The sequence below is a fragment of the Oncorhynchus tshawytscha genome, linkage group LG05, assembly GCF_018296145.1.
Source record: "Oncorhynchus tshawytscha isolate Ot180627B linkage group LG05, Otsh_v2.0, whole genome shotgun sequence".
NCBI lineage: Eukaryota > Metazoa > Chordata > Actinopteri > Salmoniformes > Salmonidae > Oncorhynchus > Oncorhynchus tshawytscha.
Genome location: NC_056433.1, coordinates 85,983,377 through 86,005,193, shown reverse-complemented (window position 1 = coordinate 86,005,193; position 21,817 = coordinate 85,983,377). Strand labels below are relative to the sequence as shown.

General features: G+C 47.2%; 1 protein-coding gene across 8 annotated transcripts in view; it reads right to left on the bottom strand.

The window, feature by feature from the left end:
- kif1aa (kinesin family member 1Aa) overlaps window positions 1-21,817 on the bottom strand; it is a 184,150-nt gene that overhangs the window by 29,731 nt on the left and 132,602 nt on the right. For 6 of the 8 annotated variants that reach the window (XM_042322581.1, XM_042322583.1, XM_042322586.1 and 3 more), the window contains 5 exons: window positions 15,738-15,846; window positions 15,067-15,133; window positions 13,363-13,447; window positions 12,626-12,731; window positions 8,046-8,072 (listed from right to left, as the gene is read on the bottom strand). In XM_042322581.1, the coding sequence (XP_042178515.1) occupies window positions 8,046-8,072; window positions 12,626-12,731; window positions 13,363-13,447; window positions 15,067-15,133; window positions 15,738-15,846 (394 nt within the window). The remainder of the gene's footprint in view (window positions 1-8,045; window positions 8,073-12,625; window positions 12,732-13,362; window positions 13,448-15,066; window positions 15,134-15,737; window positions 15,847-21,817) is intronic. The other 2 variants (XM_042322584.1, XM_042322589.1) reach the window with 1 other exon arrangement.

The window sequence follows — 21,817 nt, the reverse complement described above, 5'->3', positions numbered from 1 at the left end:
AACATCCTCTGGTGGGGAAGTCAATTAATTAATTAACAGTATATTGATGCTGTCACGCCCTGGCCATAGAGAGGCTTTTTATTCTCTATTTTGGTTAGGCCAGGGTGTGACTAGGGTGGGCGTTCTATGTTCTTTTTTCTACGTTTTTGTATTTCTTTGTTTTTGGCCGGGTATAGTTCTCAATCAGAGCCACCCGTCAGTCAGGAGCCGCCAGAGCCGCCCGTCAGTCAGGAGCCACCAGAGCCGCCCGTCAGTCAGGAGCCGCCAGAATCGCAGCCCCTCGGTCCAGAGGCGGCCCTCAGTCCAGAGGCGCCCCTCACAGTCCAGAGGCGCCCTCTAAGAGGGTCTTCAGTCCGGGGCCCGCTGCGAGGGTCGGGGTCTACGTCCCGCACCTGAGCCGCCGCTGTAAGAAGGCCCACCCGGACCCTCCCCTTTAGAATCATGTTTTGGGGGGCGGGTGGGGGGTACCGTCACACCCTGGCCATAGAGAGGCTTTTTATTCTCTATTTTGGTTAGGCCAGGGTGTGACTAGGGTGGGTGTTCTATGTTATTTTTTCTACGTTTTTGTATTTCTTTGTTTTTGGCCGGGTATGGTTCTCAATCAGGGGCAGCTGTCTGTCGTTGTCTCTGATTGAGAACCATACTTAGGTAGCTCTTTCCCACATGGGTTTTGTGGGTAGTTGTTTTCTGTCTCTGTGTCTGCACCAGACAGAACTGTTTCGTTTTCGTTCGTTCTCTTGTTATTTTGTTTTGTGTTCAGTTTTAATAAATATTAACATAAACATATACCACGCTGCATATTGGTCCGATCCTTCCTACTTCTCCTCAGATGACGAGGGATATCGTTGCATCTAATTAACTTAATAAAAAAACTCCCCATCAAAATCCGTCAGTTTAAACTAGAGAGATATGTTTTTTTGGTGGGAGGTGCCCGAGCTACAACGGTGGTTGTCAGACCATGAGGCATCCCAAAATTCGGGCTTCTTACAAAAATGTCTAATGTCTGATTCTTGTGGTGTTCTCTGGTGTTCTCTGACCCACACAAGTGTCATGGGACTCGTCCGATACAAATGAATCAAAATACGGAGGTAGTTTGTGCCAACAAAAATAAAGGTAAATAAGTTTCCAAAAAAACTAAAATATTTCCTGAGCTTTCTTATATCTCCTAGATATAGGCCAGACACTTCAAAACCGTATTCCTTATGACTGTCCCCCCAACGGCTTAGAATTTTAGAGGTTAATAACTTCCCATTGCTTCAGATCTAACAGAACAAAGACCCTCTCCTCCTCCACTCCTCTCTCTTCCTCGTCCACCCCTCTCTCTTTCTCCTCCACCCCCTCTCCTTCTCCTCCACTCCTTCTACTCCACCCCTCTCCTTCTCCTCCACCTCTCCTTCACCTTCACCTCCACCCCCTCCTCCTCCACCCCTCACTCCTTCTCTACCTCTCTCTCCTTCACCTTCACCTCCACCCCCTCTCCTTCTCCTCCACCCCTCTCTCTTTCTCCTACAACCCTTTCTCTTTCTCCTACACCCCCTCCTTCTCCTCCACCCCCTCTCTCTTTCTCCTACACCCCCTCTCCTTCTCCTCCACCCCCTCTCTTTCTCCTACATCCCCCTCTCCTTCTCATCCACCCCTCTCTCCTTCTCCTCCACCCCTCTCTCCTACTCCTCAACCCTCTCCTTCTCATCCACCCCCTCTCCTTCTCTTCAACCCTCTCTCCTTCTCATCCACCCCTCTCTCCTTCTCCTCAACCCTCTCTCCTTCTCCTCCAACCCCTCTCCTTCTCCTAAACCCCCTCTCCTTCTCATCCACCCCTCTCTCCTTCTCCTCAACCCCTCTCCCCTTCTCACCCACCCCTCTCCCCTTCTCCTCAACCCTCTCTCCCCTTCTCACCCAACCCTCTCTCCTTCTCCTCCAACCCCTCTCCTGCTCCTAAACACCCTCTCCTTCTCATCCACCCCTCTCTTTCTCCTCTACCCCTCTCTCCTTCTCATCCATCCCCTCTCCTTCTCATCCATCCCCTCTCCTTCTCATCCATCCCCTCTCCTTCTCATCCATCCCCTCTCCTTCTCCTCCACCCTCTCTCCTTCTCCTCCAGCCCCCTGTCCTTCTCCACCCCATCTCCTTCACCCCCCTCTCCTTCTCATCCACCACTCTCTCCTGTCCTCCTTCACCCCTCTCAATTCAATTCAATATAAGGCCTTTATTTGCATGGGAAACATATGTTAACATTGCCTAAGCAAGAGAAGTAGATAATAAAGTGAGATAAACCCTACAAATTAACAGTAAACATTACACTCACAGAAGTTCCAAAAGAATAAAGACATTTCAAATGTCATATTATGTCTATACATATTATGTGGTGTAAGTATGTGCAAACTGTACAAAAGAGAAAATAAATAAACATAAATATGTGATGTTTGTTCTTCACTGGTTGTCCTGTTCTCGTTGCAACAGGTCACACATCTCGCTGCTGTGATGGCACACTATTTCACCCAGTAGATATGGGAGTTGATCAAAATTGGGTTTGTTTTTCTTATTCTTTGTGGATCTGTGTAATCTGAGGGAAATGTGTGTCTCTAATATGGTCCTACATTTGGCAGGAGGTTAGGAAGTGCAGCTCAGTTTCCACCTCATTTTGTGGGCAGTGTGCACATAGCCTGTCTTCTCTTGAGAGCCAGGTCTGCCTACGACTGTCTCCCCTTCTACTTCAGCCCCCCTCTCCTTCAGCCCCCTCCCCCTACTTCAGCCCCCTCTCCTTCAGCCCATGTCTCCTTCAGCCCCCTACTTCAGCCCCCTCTCCTTCAGCCCCCTCTCCTTCAGCCCCCCACATCAGCCCCCTCTTCTTCAGCCCCCTCCTACTTCAGCCCCCTCTCCTTCAGCCCCCCTATTTCAGCCCACCTCTCCTTCAGCCCACCTCTCCTTCAGCCCACCTCTCCTTCAGCCCACCTCTTCTTCAGCCCCCCTCTCCTTCTCCTCCATAATTTAGTCCATACATTGATGAATGAGGACTTCCCCTGAGCAAATAATCACGACTTGAAAGCAGTTATGTTTCTGGCCACCAAGCACAGCCTTCAATCTGAAACCGCTCATCCAAGCAGAGAAATGTAAGAGGAAACCAAATGTTTCTGTAGGCCATTAAAGCGAGATAAATCGTCCCGTTCATAGAGTTCAGATGTTGAAGGACCGGCTGTTGGCATTTGTACTGAGATGACCTGGTGGGAAAGCTAGCTGTGTGTCTGTCAGAGGGAAGAAGACAAGAGAGCGAGAGGAGAACAGCTGTTATACCGTGGGGATGAGAGGAGGAGAGGAGCTGCTTCAGTGGAAATGTGTCTATGGACCTAGAGGAGGAGAGGAGAGCTGGCCCTGGTCACAGAGCAGGTCCAGGTCACAGAGCAGGTCCAGGTCACAGAGCAGGCCCAGGTCACAGAGCAGGCCCTGGTCACAGAGCAGGCCCAGGTCACAGAGCAGGCCCAGGTCACAGAGCAGGTCCAGGTCACAGAGCAGGCCCAGGTCACAGAGCAGGTCCAGGTCACAGAGCAGGCCCAGGTCACAGAGCAGGCCCAGGTCACAGAGCAGGCCCAGGTCACAGAGCAGGTCCAGGTCACAGAGCAGGCCCAGGACACAGAAATGTTAAATCTCTCCTTGTCCACGTCTGTAATCCCAACATATTTCAAGGGGACCACCATTGTCCCTGTTCCCAAGGTAACCTGCCTAAATGACTATCCCCTGTAGCACTCACATCTGTAATTAGGATGTGCTTTGAAAGGCTGGTCATGACACACATCAACACCATCATTCCAGACTCTCTGAACCCACTCCAATTGTCATACTGCCCCAACCGGTCCACAGATGACGCAATCTCAATTGCACTTCAGACAGCCCTCTCCCACCTGGACAAAAGGAACTGAGAATGCTGTTCATTGATTTACAGCTCAGCGTTCAACACCATCGTGCCCTCAAAGCTCATCACTAAGCTAATGACCCTGGGACTGAACACCTTCATCTGCAACTGGATCCCGGACTTCCTGACGGGCCGCCCCCCAGGTGGTGAGGGTAGACAACAACACATCCGCCACATTGACCGTCAACAAGGGGGCCCCTCAGGGGTGTGTGCTTAAATATCAAATAGATCCCCTCCTGTACATCCTGTTCAACCAGCTGCACGCGACCGATCGTAAGGCCCATGATCAATTTGGAGAGCAGCTGCACGCGACCGATCGTAAAGGCCCATGATCAATTTGGTTTGATATTTGCTATCCCCTATGGGGCTATTTAGAGACTACTTCAGTAAATTACAAAATGTCAATCGCTCCAAATTTCAATGACTTAAAAAACCTCAAACCAACATTTTAGAAATTCATATACAAATATTGAAACCATTTCATGAGACAACTAAAAGATGTGTGACCGACTGGCTCGATTCGGTCTGATGTAGCAAAATTTGAAATTGTGTTTTTTTTTACATTGGATAGAAATAGACACTCCGAGCTAGAAAATGTTATATATATGTTATCATGCACTACAGTGAAGGAACAATGGAAAAGTCATTCTGCTTTGAAAGTTGATCAACTTGTAACCTCACTTTGGAGAAAATGGTAAACCTACTTGGAGAGCTCGTTTGTCTACATCCATTCAGCATCGTTCACACTCTCTTTTTTTTTTAACCTTTATTTAACTAGGCAAGTCAGTTAAGAACACATTCTTATTTTCAATGACAGCCTGGGAACAGTGGGTTAACTGCCTGTTCAGGGACAGAACAACAGATTTATACATTGTCAGCTCGGGGGTGTGAACTCGCAACCTTCGGGTTACTAGTCCAACGCTCTAACCACTAGGCTACGCTGCCGCCCCAACACTCACTCTGACCATTTTACTCGCCACAATAAACAATTTATGTTTATTGACTGCCAAAAAACATTTGATTAAAAAAATACAAATGTACTTTCAAATGTCTCTCCTGTGAAGTAGTGATGTGTGACATACGCCTAGGTTCCTGAAAGGAGTCTTATACTGTCAATTTACATTGAGTCATTTATTTGACGGTCCCTAACTAGCCACAGAGATAGGGCTATCCAAAGTCAAACCAATTTACATTGAGTCATTTATTTGACGGTCCCTAACTAGCCACAGAGATAGGGCTATCCAAAGTCAAACCAATTTACATTGAGTCATTTATTTGACGGTCCCTAACTAGCCACAGAGATAGGGCTATCCAAAGTCAAACCAATTTACATTGAGTCATTTATTTGACGGTCCCTAACTAGCCACAGAGATAGGGCTATCCAAAGTCAAACCAATTTACATTGAGTCATTTATTTGACGGTCCCTAACTAGCCACAGAGATAGGGCTATCCAAAGTCAAACCAATTTACATTGAGTCATTTATTTGACGGTCCCTAACTAGCCACAGAGATAGGGCTATCCAAAGTCAAACCAATTTACATTGAGTCATTTATTTGACGGTCCCTAACTAGCCACAGAGATAGGGCTATCCAAAGTCAAACCAATTTACATTGAGTCATTTATTTGACGGTCCCTAACTAGCCACAGAGATAGGGCTATCCAAAGTCAAACCAATTTACATTGAGTCATTTATTTGACGGTCCCTAACTAGCCACAGAGATAGGGCTATCCAAAGTCAAACCAATTTACATTGAGTCATTTATTTGACGGTCCCTAACTAGCCACAGAGATAGGGCTATCCAAAGTCAAACCAATTTACATTGAGTCATTTATTTGACGGTCCCTAACTAGCCACAGAGATAGGGCTATCCAAAGTCAAACCAATTTACATTGAGTCATTTATTTGACGGTCCCTAACTAGCCACAGAGATAGGGCTATCCAAAGTCAAACCAATTTACATTGAGTCATTTATTTGACGGTCCCTAACTAGCCACAGAGATAGGGCTATCCAAAGTCAAACCAATTTACATTGAGTCATTTATTTGACGGTCCCTAACTAGCCACAGAGATAGGGCTATCCAAAGTCAAACCAATTTACATTGAGTCATTTATTTGACGGTCCCTAACTAGCCACAGAGATAGGGCTATCCAAAGTCAAACCAATTTACATTGAGTCATTTATTTGACGGTCCCTAACTAGCCACAGAGATAGGGCTATCCAAAGTCAAACCAATTTTGCCACGGCCGCACACCAGCCTGTTGGCTACTACTACTAGTTAGTCCAGGCTAGTTCCAGACACAAGACCTGGTTAGACTGTTTCAAATTATCTTGAAGGGTGAGTAACTAACTGTGTACTGTTTTGGCAGAGTGGAAGTACGCATGCTTCTCACGTTCGAAACAGACATACGGGAGACACACACATCAAAGCTCGCCTCCAAGACCTGAATCTCATTCTAGGTCGCATTTCCTAATGCGCCCGATGCTTTCAGCTTCTTGCACATCTCTTTCTAAATCCTTGAGTGTTTTCAAAAGAAGTTGATTGCATTAATTCATACCAAAGTTTAAGATTATGTTTGGCTCCCTTATAATTTCTACAAGTTGCTATTTTGGAAAGATTTTTATGATTTTTATCAATGCTCTAGGTCTTACAGTGGGATGCAAAATGAAACCTGTTCTGTGTCAGTGTATGAACTTGATTATTACTGCCCCCTAGTGGCAATGCAGAGGTTTGTCACTGAAATAAAAGGATCAACAGAGATCATAGTAAATGGGGGAAAATGACAAACAATTCATGTTTGTTTCACTTCGTCAAATGTCTGGCTTGTAGCTTGTACTGAAAACGTCCCTGTACAGAAGCACCGGCCAAAGAGGAGACAGAAGCACCGGCCAAAGAGGAGACAGAAGCACCGGCCAGAGAGGAGACAGAAGCACCGGCCAGAGAGGAGACTGAAGCACTGGCCAGAGAGGAGACAGAAGCTGAAATACTGTCCCCACAACACATACTGTAGGAAGCAAAGCAAGTCATGCATGCAGTCCCCGTACACCATCAGCTTTCGGTCGCATCCCCAGACGCCGAAGTCCCAGCCAGCCCCAGTCCCAAGACCGCACAGTCACAGTCAGCCCCAGTCCCAAGACCCCGAAGTCCCAGCCAGCCCCAGTCCCGAGACCGCACAGTCACAGCCAGCCCCAGTCCAAAGCCCCCGAAGTCCCAGCCAGCCCCAGTCTCAAGATCGCATAGTCACAGCCAGCCCCAGTCCCCAGGCCGCACAATCACAGCTAGCCCCATCCCCAGACCCCGAAGTCCCAGCCAACCCCAGTCCCAAGACCGCACAGTCACAGCCAGCCCCATCCCCAGATCGCAGTCACAGCCAGCCCCAGTCCCCAGAACGCACAGTCACAGCCAGCCCCATCCCCAGACACCGAAGTCCCAGCCAGCCCCAGTCCCAAGACCGCACAGTCACAGCCAGCCCCAGTCCCCAGACCGCACAGTTACAGCCAGCCCCAGTCCCCGAAGTCCCAGCCAACCCCAGACCCAGACTGCACAGTCACAGCCAGCCCCAGTCCCCAGACCCTGAAGTCCCAGCCAACCCCAGTCCCCAGACCCCGAAGTCCCAGCCAACCCGCAACTCCAGACCCCGCAGTCCCAGCCAGCCCAAGATCCCAGTCCCAGCCAACCCGTAACCCCAGACCCATCAGTCCCAGCCAGCCCAAGATCCCAGTCCCAGCCAACCCGTAACCCCAGACCCATCAGTCCCATCACGCCCCAGACACTGCAGTCCCAGCCAGCCCCAGTTTCCAGCCCTCAGCTCCAGCCTCTAGACCCACAACAGCTCAGCAACAAACACACATCCAGGAGAAAGAGAGGGAGAGAGGAGGGGTGCAAAGATACATCACAGTCCCTCACATCTCCTCAGGAGGAGAGAGATATCAGGGGGGGGGGAACCAAGGGGAGGAGGAGTGAGCAGGAAACCCACAGTGGAAAACCATTGGAATTAGAATGATGAATGAATGGATGCCTTGGTGTTTAAAATGGAGTGAGAGTGAAAAGATGAAAATAGATCATGAATAAGAGATCAGATGTTATCTAACTGAATAGTAGAATGGGAGGAGAGGGATTTGATGTAAATCATATACCTAGGCATGTCCGAATCAAGAAACTGTCTGCGAAAAACACAAAACAACATTGTGTTAGTGGAGTGGACTGGAGGGAGAGAAATGTCAGCATCAGCATGTCCTGTCCCTTACTGATGACCTCTCAGGCCTGAGCAGAGGCCAGACTAGACCACATATGGTTTCAAATGGCATCTGTTTTCTTTCAAGTGCAAACGCTCAATGTATTTGACAGAAACAAAAACTATTTGAACCCAGATCTGCGTTGGACCACATTCCTCACTCTGCCCTGGTGCTGGACTCTCCCCTCCAACCAGATCAACATCCTGGGTCGGAGGTCAAGGAATGCAAAACCATGGTGATACCTGTATATGGAGATGGTATGGCCATTAGGACGAGACAGACCACAGTCTGTCTGGGGCCTCTGTTCCTGCATTGGTCCTTTGAGATGGCAAGCAAACCCAGGTCTGAGGAATGGTATTTGAGTTAGGTGAAAGGTTACTAGTAACGCAGTTAAACCATAATAGAGGTCGTCACGACAGTTACATTATTCTGTAAAAACATGGAGAGTAAACAGTAACACATTACAGTGAAGTGCTACAGTTTACCACAGCATGATGCTGCGCAGCTTTACTGAGGTATGGTGACTTACTATGCTGAGTGAGTTAGTTAGGGACGCATGCTGGCGGGTGGATAATGTGGTCTTGACATGGTGGTTAGTATTCAGACCCCTTGACCCATTCCACATTTTTGTTACGTTACAGCCTTATTCTAAAATTGATTTAAAAAAAAAAATCCAATCATCAATCTATACACAGTAACCCATAACGACAATAATAATGACATCACAATACCCCATAATGACATCACATGGGGGTAGGTCTGGTGATGTCATTATGGGGTATTGTGATGTCATTATGGGGTATTGTGATGTCATTATGGGGTATTGTGTGTAGATTGCTGAGGATTGTTTTTTACTTAGTCCATGTTAGAATAAGGCTGTAACTTAACAAAATGTTTTAAAAAATCAAGGGGTTTGAATACTGTCCGAAGGCACTTTATATCCCATCATTAGATACTATGCAAGAGGGTGAGGGCCATGAAGAAGGGCCATGAAGAAGGGGCCATGAAGAAGCCCTTCATCCACAGAGTCTAGGGATCTATGCTACAGGGCCAGCAAGAAGCCCTTCATCCACAGGGTCTAGGGATCTATGCTACAGGGCCAGCAAGAAGCCCTTCATCCACAGGGTCTAGGGATCTATGCTACAGGGCCATGAAGAAGCCCTTCATCCACAGAGTCTAGGGATCTATGCTACAGGGCCAGCAAGAAGCCCTTCATCCACATGGTCTAGGGATCTATGCTACAGGGCCAGCAAGAAGCCCTTCATCCACAGGGTCTAGGGATCTATGCTACAGGGCCAGCAAGAAGTCCTTCATCCACAGGGTCTAGGGATCTATGCTACAGGGCCAGCAAGAAGTCCTTCATCCACAGGGTCTAGGGATCTATGCTACAGGGCCAGCAAGAAGTCCTTCATCCACAGGGTCTAGGGATCTATGCTACAGGGCCAGCAAGAAGTCCTTCATCCACAGGGTCTAGGGATCTATGCTACAGGGCCAGCAAGAAGTCCTTCATCCACAGGGTCTAGGGATCTATGTTACAGGGCCAGCAAGAAGTCCTTCATCCACAGGGTCTAGGGATCTATGCTACAGGGCCAGAAAGAAGTCCTTCATCCACAGGGTCTAGGGATCTATGCTACAGGGCCAGCAAGAAGTCCTTCATACACAGGGTCTAGGGATCTATGTTACAGGGCCACCAAGAAGTCCTTCATCCACAGGGTCTAGGGATCTATGCTACAGGGCCAGCAAGAAGTCCTTCATCCACAGGGTCTAGGGATCTATGTTACAGGGCCAGCAAGAAGCCTTTCATCCACAGGGTCTAGGAATCTACGCTACAGGGACACCAAGAGAAGAGTGCATGTTCAGTTTGGCTAACAATCCTTTGCAGGTGTTTGCGTGCCACATCATGCAGTTATTATGGCCATAGTGTTGTGTTGGATAGAGATTTCTGACATGGTGCAGAATAATTCTGGGAGGTTTAGTTAGTAGTGGATAATGGTGAGAAGGGGAGGAGTATGCAGTGAACGGGGTGAGAGGTGAAATGACAGACGGACCTATCACAGCACCAGACTAGCATCAAGGAACGGTAGAGTCGCATAGCCAGCGTAGCCAGTGAGGAAACTGTACTATAACTGGTTGAAGCATAACAAGTCCTCATACAGCACATACAGCACAACTACCACAAAGATAACGGCTTAACGATTGATCATAATCAATCTGAAATCATTTGTACTTTAAGTCACAATCTTTGCTTTCTACAAGTGATCTTGTGACCTGCTTATATGATGTATAAAACCACAGGTTGTTTTCCCAAGCATCAGCTGCTTCAGTGGAACAGGAGAGGGGATTGTAGTGAACTGTCGTGCCTTAAAGGGGTTGTGTTCAGTGGTTATATATTGTAGTGAACTGCAGTGCCTTAAAGGGGTTGTGTTCAGTGGTTATATATTGTAGTGAACTGCAGTGCCTTAAAGGGGTTGTGTTCAGTAGTTATATATTGTAGTGCCTTAAAGGGGTTGTGTTCAGTGGTTATATATTGTAGTGAACTGCAGTGCCTTAAAGGGGTTGTGTTCAGTGGTTATATATTGTAGTGAACTGCAGTGCCTTAAAGGGGTTGTGTTCAGTAGTTATATATTGTAGTGCCTTAAAGGGGTTGTGTTCAGTGGTTATATATTGTAGTGAACTGCAGTGCCTTAAAGGGGTTGTGTTCAGTGGTTATATATTGTAGTGAACTGCAGTGCCTTAAAGGGGTTGTGTTCAGTGGTTATATATTGTAGTGAACTGCAGTGCCTTAAAGGGGTTGTGTTCAGTGGTTATATATTGTAGTGAACTGCAGTGCCTTAAAGGGGTTGTGTTCAGTAGTTATATATTGTAGTGCCTTAAAGGGGTTGTGTTCAGTGGTTATATATTGTAGTGAACTGCAGTGCCTTAAAGGGGTTGTGTTCAGTGGTTATATATTGTAGTGAACTGCAGTGCCTTAAAGGGGTTGTGTTCAGTAGTTATATATTGTAGTGCCTTAAAGGGGTTGTGTTCAGTGGTTATATATTGTAGTGAACTGCAGTGCCTTAAAGGGGTTGTGTTCAGTGGTTATATATTGTAGTGAACTGCAGTGCCTTAAAGGGGTTGTGTTCAGTGGTTATATATTGTAGTGAACTGCAGTGCCTTAAAGGGGTTGTGTTCAGTGGTTATATATTGTAGTGAACTGCAGTGCCTTAAAGGGGTTGTGTTCAGTAGTTATATATTGTAGTGCCTTAAAGGGGTTGTGTTCAGTGGTTATATATTGTAGTGAACTGCAGTGCCTTAAAGGGGTTGTGTTCAGTGGTTATATATTGTAGTGAACTGCAGTGCCTTAAAGGGGTTGTGTTCAGTAGTTATATATTGTAGTGCCTTAAAGGGGTTGTGTTCAGTAGTTATATATTGTAGTGAACTGCAGTGCCTTAAAGGGGTTGTGTTCAGTGGTTATATATTGTAGTGAACTGCAGTGCCTTAAAGGGGTTGTGCTCAGTAGTTATATATTGTAGTGCCTTAAAGGGGTTGTGTTCAGTAGTTATATATTGTAGTGCCTTAAAGGGGCTGTGTTCAGTAGTTATATATTGTAGTGCCTTAAAGGGGTTGTGTTCAGTAGTTATATATTGTAGTGAACTGCAGTGCCTTAAAGGGGTTGTGCTCAGTAGTTATATATTGTAGTGCCTTAAAGGGGTTGTGTTCAGTAGTTATATATTGTAGTGAACTGCCGTGCCTTAAAGGGGTTGTGTTCAGTAGTTATATATTGTAGTTCAGTGGTTTGGCTCTCTGTATTCCAGGGGAGGTTGTGCTCCTTGTCTGTGATGGGAGGTGGCTTGCTGTGCTGTTTAGAAAGAGGTATGTATGTCCCTCATCCACTGTGTGCTGGTAGAGAGAGACCCAGAGATTGGCTGAACCCACTATGTGCTGGTAGAGAGAGACACAGAGATTGGCTGAACCCACTGTGTGTTGGTAGAGAGAGACACAGAGATTGGCTGAACCCACCGTGTGCTGGTAGAGAGAGACACAGAGATTGGCTGAACCCAAGGTGCGCGTGTCTCTAGAGCACCCCAGAGCTTACGAAACGCGGTGCTAGCATCGCCATAGTGATCGTGCATATTTACAGTTTTGAATTCCTAGTGACATCTTAGAATTTTAAAGGCAGGAGAAACACATTGCAAAAGGAGCATTGGTTATTATGATGTAATGATGTAATGATGTAATGATGTAATCTTTAAATGTTCAGGACCGTAAAGGAACTTTGATGTAAACAAAGTAAACAATATTTATGCATCAACAAAATATAACGGAATGTTCTATGTAACTTACTGTATATATTCTCTAAAACCTATATTGTCAAATCACCCCCCCCACCCCCACCCCACCCCCCACCCCAAAAAAATCCTAGAATCGTGGAATAAGTCTGCTATTGGAACATGAGCCGTGGGTGATTGGGTCCCTTTTGACGGGTAGAATATGGGACATACCTGTCGTCTTGCATGGGTCTGACATACCCAGCTGACAGGATGTTGAGAGAGAGGATGTTGGGGTCTATGATGGTATCGTCCCCCTCGGGAGAGTTACTTATACGCCCTGGGGAGTCGAGGAAGAGGAGTAGGAGGAAGAGGAAAAAGAGGAGGAAGACGAGGTGGCGGAAGAGGGGGACGAGAAGGAGGAGGTAGAGGAAGATGAGGAGGAAGAAGAGGGGAAGGAGGAAGATGAAGAAGATGAGGAGGAGGATGAGAAGGAGGAGGAAGATGAGGAGGAGGAGGAAGAACAGGAGGAGGAGGAAGAAGACGAGGAGGAGGATGAGGAGGAAGAAGAAGAGGAGGAGGAGGGGGATGAAGAAGAGGATGAAGATGAGGAAGAGGGGTAGGAGGAGGAGGAGGAAGAAGAAGAGGATGGGGAGGAGGAAGATGAGGAGGAGGAGGAGGTGGAGGAAGAACAGGAGGAGGAAGAGAAGGAGGAGGAGGAGGAAGAAGATGAGGAGGAGGATGAGGAGGAAGAAGAAGAAGAGGAGGAGGGGGAAAAAGAAAAGGATGAAGATGATGAAGAGGAGGAGAACTTACATACTGTAAATGTTGGTGTCAAATACATATTCAACACACACACACACAACCACACACAGAGAGACAGACACTCACAAAGACAGCACACACTCCGGCACATGCACACACACAACAAACAAACACACACTGTCCACTTCAATGTGAGCCTGACTCACCCACAACCAGCTCCTGGACATCTTTCCACACGATGTCTTCACCTGTCTCATGAACGATTGTCACAGTTATTCTCCTCTGAATACCCTGGGGTTGGGGGGGCATTAAAGAGAAGAAAGGGAGAGAGGTAGATTGAATAAGAGAGAGATAGAATAGTGAATGTACCATTAGAGATAACGGAGACACCAGAACACCAGGACAGAGAGATAACGTCCAGAGAGATAACGTCCAGAGAGATATAGCGTCCAGAGAGATAATGTCCAGAGAGATAACGTCCAGAGAGATTAGCGTCCAGAGAGATAGCGTCCAGAGATAACGACGTAACAGGAACACGGGACGAACACCAAGAATCAAAGCAACCAAATAGAGGCTGGAACTGGACTGCACTGGACTGGACTGATCTGGACTGAACTAGACTGAATTGGACTGAACTAGACTGAATTGGACTGAACTAGACTGAACTGAACAGGACTGAACTGAACTGAACTAGACTGCACTGAACCTGACTGAACTGAACTGGACTGAACTTAACTGGACTGAACTGGACTAAAAACTACACTAAACTAGACTGAACTGGACTGAACTGGAATGGACTGAACTGGACTAGACTGAACTGGACGAGACTGAACTGGACTGGACTGAACTCTACTGAACTGGACTAGTCTAAACTGAACTGGACTAGACTGACCTGGACTGGACTAGACTGACCTGGACTGGACTAGACTGACCTGGACTGGACTCTACTGAACTGGACTAGACTGGACTAGACTGAACTGGACTGAACTAGACTGGACTAGACTGGACTAGACTGAACTAGACTGAACTGAACTAGACTGGACTAGACTGAACTAGACTGAACTGAACTAGACTGGACTAGACTGAACTAGACTGAACTGAACTAGACTGGACTAGACTGAACTGGACTAGACTGGACTAGACTGAACTGGACTAGACTGGACTAGACTGAAATAGACTGGACTAGACTGAACTGGACTAGACTGGACTGAACTAGACTGAACTCTACTGAACTGGAATGGACTGAACTGAACTAGACTGAACTGGACTAGACTGAACTGGACTAGACTGAACTAGACTCACAGACTATCCACCCTCTGGGAGCATCTGGTTATCAGGAAGATAGAGAAAGTATTTTATACACACTGAGTGTACAAATCATTAGGAACACTTTCCTGATGTTCATTTGCACCCCCATCATTTTGCCCTCAGAACAAGTTCAATTCGTTGGGACTTTACAAGTTGTCGAAAGCCTTCCACAGGGATTCCAATGCATCCCACAGTTGTGTCAAGATGGCTGGATGTCCTTTGGGTGGTGGACCGTTCTTGATACACTCAGGAAAACTGTTGAGCGTTAAAATAAACCCAGCAGCTTTGCAGTTCTTGACACACTCAAACCGGTGCGCCTGGCACTTTCTAGCATACCCCGTTCACTGCAGTCTTTTGTCCTGCTTATTCACCCTCTGAATGGCACACATACACAATCCATGTCTCAATTGTCTCAATTAATAATACTTCTTTACCCTGTCTCCCATATTATTCTATATTATTCTATATTATTCTATATTCTTCCATATTCTTCTATATGAGACTATATGATTCTATATGATTCTATATGATTCTATATTATTATATCCACCTGCAAATCAGATGAAATCATAACTGTCATTCCACTCCCTAAAATGACTCACCTGGTGCAGCATGAACGTCCCATGGCAAGGCATGCCTCCTCTATGGTCTACTCCTGCTGGGACGTAGCTGTAGGGCAGGAACAAAAATTTCACATCGGCCAATAAGTTCTGAATGACATTAAAGCTGTTGCTGATATTGTTGTTCTCGTAACTCTGGTTCTTGCATCGACATTCCACTGTGTTAATATCCATTAAATCAAGACGTTTGTAGTACATAACAGACTTACCATTTCACCCACCAGTCTCTGAGTCTCTTGAGTCGCTGAGTCTCTGAGTCACTGAGTCTCTGAGTCGTTGATTCTCTGAGTCTCTGAGCCTCTGAATGGCTGAGTCTCTGAATGGCTGAGTCTCTGAATGGCTGAGTCTCTGAGTGGCTGAGTCTCTGAGTGGCTGAGTCTCTGAGTGGCTGAGTCTCTGAGTGGCTGAGTCTCTGAGTCGCTGAGCCTCTGAGTCTCTGAGTCTCTACATGTACAGTGCAGTGGAACCCTTTTCAGTCTATTTGTTTTCGAGTGAACCAACCACCAAGGATGTGAACCGGCCAACAGATCAGGCCAGTCGACAGTGGTAGATTATCATTCATAGAACTTGGTTTACAAAAGGTTGTGGTGAGATGGTTTTGCTGTAAAGTACAGTGTAATCCTGTGGTGGTGTTCATGGGGACTGATACTCACTCTCCACTGGCCTCCAGCTCACAGATCTCGAAGAACACCATGAGGTCATACTTGCAGTGGCAGGGCCCGGCTGTAGGGCGCATCAGGGCAGTCAGCTTGGTGGCAGGGACTAAAGGGAGGAGGTGAAGTGAGACAAGGTTACCGCCAAGGACACTCACTCTCCAGTAGCAGGGAACATGGAGAACTGTGAGGAGAGAAAGGCTGAAAAAGAGGGGTGATCAGAGAGATGTATTGAGAGAGAAAGGAACCATTCAGTACAGTCCTGTGGAAACGGAATGAGATCACTCAGTCAGGAGGGCCACAAAACCCAGGAAGCAAACAATTATCCCTTAACGTTAGAGAGGATTGCTTCTGGAGATGGAAATTAGTATTGTAGCTAAAGCAGGTGCAAATTTGTTGTGCTTGATCCCTGACAAATAAACTAATAAAACATTTAAAAAATGTAACTAATTATTTGCATCTATATACAATATTACCCAAGTACAAGAAACATTTTATTACAATGTATATCCCAGGTCCTGAGAAACGTGAACGTAATCATCACATCAGAGGCAGGTTTTATTATCAAACAGGTAATGTCTGATCAATGACTCTGAAGACTGTCTGTTACCCACTTCTATCACTGACTCTGAAGACTGTCTTTTACCCACTTCTATCAATGACTCTGAAGACTGTCTGTTACCCAATTCTATCAATGACTCTGAAGACTGTCTGTTACCCAATTCTATCAATGACTCTGAAGACTGTCTGTTACCCACTTCTATCACTGACTCTGAAGACTGTCTGTTACCCACTTCTATCACTGACTCTGAAGACTGTCGGTTACCCAATTCTATCAATGACTCTGAAGACTGTAAACCACTTCTATCACTGACTCTGAAGACTGTCGGTTACCCACTTCTATCACTGACTCTGAAGACTGTCTGTTACCCACTTCTATCACTGACTCTGAAGACTGTCTGTTACCCAATTCTATCACTGACTCTGAAGACTGTCTGTTACCCACTTCTATCAATGACTCTGAAGACTGTCTGTTACCCAATTCTATCAATGACTCTGAAGACTGTCTGTTACCCAATTCTATCAATGACTCTGAAGACTGTCTGTTACCCACTTCTATCACTGACTCTGAAGACTGTCTGTTACCCACTTCTATCACTGACTCTGAAGACTGTCGGTTACCCAATTCTATCAATGACTCTGAAGACTGTAAACCACTTCTATCACTGACTCTGAAGACTGTCTGTTACCCACTTCTATCACTGACTCTGAAGACTGTCGGTTACCCAATTCTATCAATGACTCTGAAGACTGTCTGTTACCCAATTCTATCACTGACTCTGAAGACTGTCTGTTACCCAATTCTATCAATGACTCTGAAGACTGTAAACCACTTCTATCAATGACTTTGAAGACTGTCTGTTACCCAATTCTATCAATGACTCTGAAGACTGTAAACCACTTCCATCAATTACCATGAAGACGGCCTGTGACCCAATTCTATCAATGACTCTGAAGACTGTCTGTTACCCAATTCTATCACTGGCTCTGAAGACTGTCTGTTACCCAATTCTATCAATGACTCTGAAGACTGTAAACCACTTCTATCAATGACTCTGAAGACTGTCTGTTACCCAATTCTATCACTGACTCTGAAGACTGTCTGTTACCCAATTCTATCAATGACTCTGAAGACTGTAAACCACTTCTATCAATGACTTTGAAGACTGTCTGTTACCCAATTCTATCAATGACTCTGAAGACTGTAAACCACTTCCATCAATTACCATGAAGACGGCCTGTGACCCAATTCTATCAATGACTCTGAAGACTGTCTGTTACCCAATTCTATCACTGGCTCTGAAGACTGTCTGTTACCCAATTCTATCAATGACTCTGAAGACTGTAAACCACTTCTATCAATGACTCTGAAGACTGTCTGTTACCCAATTCTATCACTGACTCTGAAGACTGTCTGTTACCCAATTCTATCAATGACTCTGAAGACTGTAAACCACTTCTATCAATGACTTTGAAGACTGTCTGTTACCCAATTCTATAAATGACTCTGAAGACTGTAAACCACTTCCATCAATTACCATGAAGACGGCCTGTTACCCAATTCTATCAATTACTCTAATTCATAAAGAGTTATTTATGGAAGCTACTAATGTTAAGAGCCCATAAATCCAGTTGAGGAAGAAATCACTGGAGGAATTGTAGGGGGAAGTCAACCAGACAGGAGGGACTGTAGGGGAAGTCAACCAGACAGGAGGAACTGTAGGGGAAGTCAACCAGACAGTAGACAGGAGGAACTGTAGAGGAAGTCAACCAGACAGGAGGAACTGTAGAGGAAGTCAACCAGACAGGAGGAACTGTAGGGGAAGTCAACCAGACAGGAGGAACTGTAGGGGAAGTCAACCAGACAGGAGGAACTGTAGAGGAAGTCAATCAGACAGGAGGAACTGTAGGGGAAGTCAACCAGACAGGAGGAACTGTAGGGGAAGTCAACCAGACAGGAGGGACTGTAAGGGAAGTCAACCAGACAGGAGGAACTGTAGGGGAAGTCAACCAGACAGTAGACAGGAGGAACTGTAGGGGAAGTCAACCAGACAGGAGGAACTGTAGAGGAAGTCAACCAGACAGGAGGAACTGTAGGGGAAGTCAACCAGACAGGAGGGACTGTAGGGGAAGTCAACCAGACGGGAGGAACTGTAGGGGAAGTCAACAAGACAGTAGAGAGCCAACCAGACAGTAGAGAGCCAACCAGACAGTAGAGAGCCAACCAGACAGTAGAGAGCCAACCAGACTGTAGAGAGCCAAACAGACAGTAGAGAGCCAACCAGACAGTAGACACCCAACCAGACAGTAGAAAGCCAACCAGACAGTAGAGAGCCAACCAGACAGTAGACACCCAACCAGACAGTAGAAAGCCAACCAGACAGTAGAGAGCCAACCAGACAGTAGACACCCAACCAGACAGTAGAGAGCCAACCAGACAGTAGACACCCAACCAGACAGTAGAGAGCCAACCAGACAGTAGAGAGCCAACCAGACAGTAGAGAGCCAACCAGACAGTAGAGAGCCAACCAGACAGTAGAGAGCCAACCAGACAGTAGAGAGCCAACCAGACAGTAGAGAGCCAACCAGACAGTAGAGAGCCAACCAGACAGTAGAGAGCCAACCAGACAGTAGAGAGCCAACCAGACAGTAGAGAGCCAACCAGACAGTAGAGAGCCAACCAGACAGTAGAGAGCCAACCAGACAGTAGAGAGCCAACCAGACAGTAGAGAGCCAACCAGACAGTAGACACCCAACCAGACAGTAGACACCCAACCAGACAGTAGAGAGCCAACCAGACAGTAGAGAGCCAACCAGACAGTAGACACCCAACCAGACAGTAGAGAGCCAACCAGACAGTAGAGAGCCAACCAGACAGTAGAGAGCCAACCAGACAGTAGACACCCAACCAGACAGTAGAGAGCCAACCAGACAGTAGAGAGCCAACCAGACAGTAGAGAGCCAACCAGACAGTAGAGAGCCAACCAGACAGTAGAGAGCCAACCAGACAGTAGAGAGCCAACCAGACAGTAGACACCCAACCAGACAGTAGAGAGCCAACCAGACAGTAGAGAGCCAACCAGACAGTAGAGAGCCAACCAGACAGTAGAGAGCCAACCAGACAGTAGAGAGCCAACCAGACAGTAGAGAGCCAACCAGACAGTAGAGAGCCAACCAGACAGTAGAGAGCCAACCAGACAGTAGAGAGCCAACCAGACAGTAGAGAGCCAACCAGACAGTAGACACCCAACCAGACAGTAGACACCCAACCAGACAGTAGAGAGCCAACCAGACAGTAGAGAGCCAACCAGACAGTAGACACCCAACCAGACAGTAGAGAGCCAACCAGACAGTAGAGAGCCAACCAGACAGTAGAGAGCCAACCAGACAGTAGACACCCAACCAGACAGTAGAGAGCCAACCAGACAGTAGAGAGCCAACCAGACAGTAGAGAGCCAACCAGACAGTAGAGAGCCAACCAGACAGTAGAGAGCCAACCAGACAGTAGACACCCAACCAGACAGTAGAGAGCCAACCAGACAGTAGAGAGCCAACCAGACAGTAGAGAGCCAACCAGACAGTAGAGAGCCAACCAGACAGTAGACACCCAACCAGACAGTAGAGAGCCAACCAGACAGTAGAGAGCCAACCAGACAGTAGACACCCAACCAGACAGTAGAGAGCCAACCAGACAGTAGAGAGCCAACCAGACAGTAGAGAGCCAACCAGACAGTAGACACCCAACCAGACAGTAGAGAGCCAACCAGACAGTAGAGAGCCAACCAGACAGTAGAGAGCCAACCAGACAGTAGACACCCAACCAGACAGTAGAGAGCCAACCAGACAGTAGAGAGCCAACCAGACAGTAGACACCCAACCAGACAGTAGACACCCAACCAGACAGTAGACACCCAACCAGACAGTAGACACCCAACCAGACAGTAGAGAGCCAACCAGACAGTAGAGAGCCAACCAGACAGTAGAGAGCCAACCAGACAGTAGAGAGCCAACCAGACAGTAGAGAGCCAACCAGACAGTAGAGAGCCAACCAGACAGTAGAGAGCCAACCAGACAGTAGACACCCAACCAGACAGACAGAGAGCCAACCAGACAGTAGAGAGCCAACCAGACAGTAGAGAGCCAACCAGACAGTAGACACCCAACCAGACAGTAGAGAGCCAACCAGACAGTAGAGAGCCAACCAGACAGTAGAGAGCCAACCAGACAGTAGAGAGCCAACCAGAACCAGACAGTAGAGAGCCAACCAGACAGTAGACACCCAACCAGACAGTAGAGAGCCAACCAGACAGTAGAGAGCCAACCAGACAGTAGAGAGCCAACCAGACAGTAGAGAGCCAACCAGACAGTAGACACACAACCAGACAGTAGAGAGCCAACCAGACAGTAGAGAGCCAACCAGACAGTAGAGAGCCAACCAGACAGTAGACACCCAACCAGACAGTAGACACCCAACCAGACAGTAGAGAGCCAACCAGACAGTAGAGAGCCAACCAGACAGTAGAGAGCCAACCAGACAGTAGACACCCAACCAGACAGTAGACACCCAACCAGACAGTAGACACCCAACCAGACAGTAGAGAGCCAACCAGACAGTAGAGAGCCAACCAGACAGTAGACACCCAACCAGACAGTAGACACCCAACCAGACAGTAGAGAGCCAACCAGACAGTAGACACCCAACCAGACAGTAGAGAGCCAACCAGACAGTAGAGAGCCAACCAGACAGTAGAGAGCCAACCAGACAGTAGAGAGCCAACCAGACAGTAGAGAGCCAACCAGACAGTAGACACCCAACCAGACAGTAGAGAGCCAACCAGACAGTAGACACCCAACCAGACAGTAGAGAGCCAACCAGACAGTAGAGAGCCAACCAGACAGTAGAGAGCCAACCAGACAGTAGACACCCAACCAGACAGTAGACACCCAACCAGACAGTAGACACCCAACCAGACAGTAGAGAGCCAACCAGACAGTAGAGAGCCAACCAGACAGTAGACACCCAACCAGACAGTAGACACCCAACCAGACAGTAGAGAGCCAACCAGACAGTAGACACCCAACCAGACAGTAGAGAGCCAACCAGACAGTAGAGAGCCAACCAGACAGTAGAGAGCCAACCAGACAGTAGAGAGCCAACCAGACAGTAGAGAGCCAACCAGACAGTAGACACCCAACCAGACAGTAGAGAGCCAACCAGACAGTAGACACCCAACCAGACAGTAGAGAGCCAACCAGACAGTAGACACCCAACCAGACAGTAGAGAGCCAACCAGACAGTAGAGAGCCAACCAGACAGTAGAGAGCCAACCAGACAGTAGACACCCAACCAGACAGTAGACACCCAACCAGACAGTAGACACCCAACCAGACAGTAGAGAGCCAACCAGACAGTAGAGAGCCAACCAGACAGTAGACACCCAACCAGACAGTAGACACCCAACCAGACAGTAGAGAGCCAACCAGACAGTAGACACCCAACCAGACAGTAGAGAGCCAAC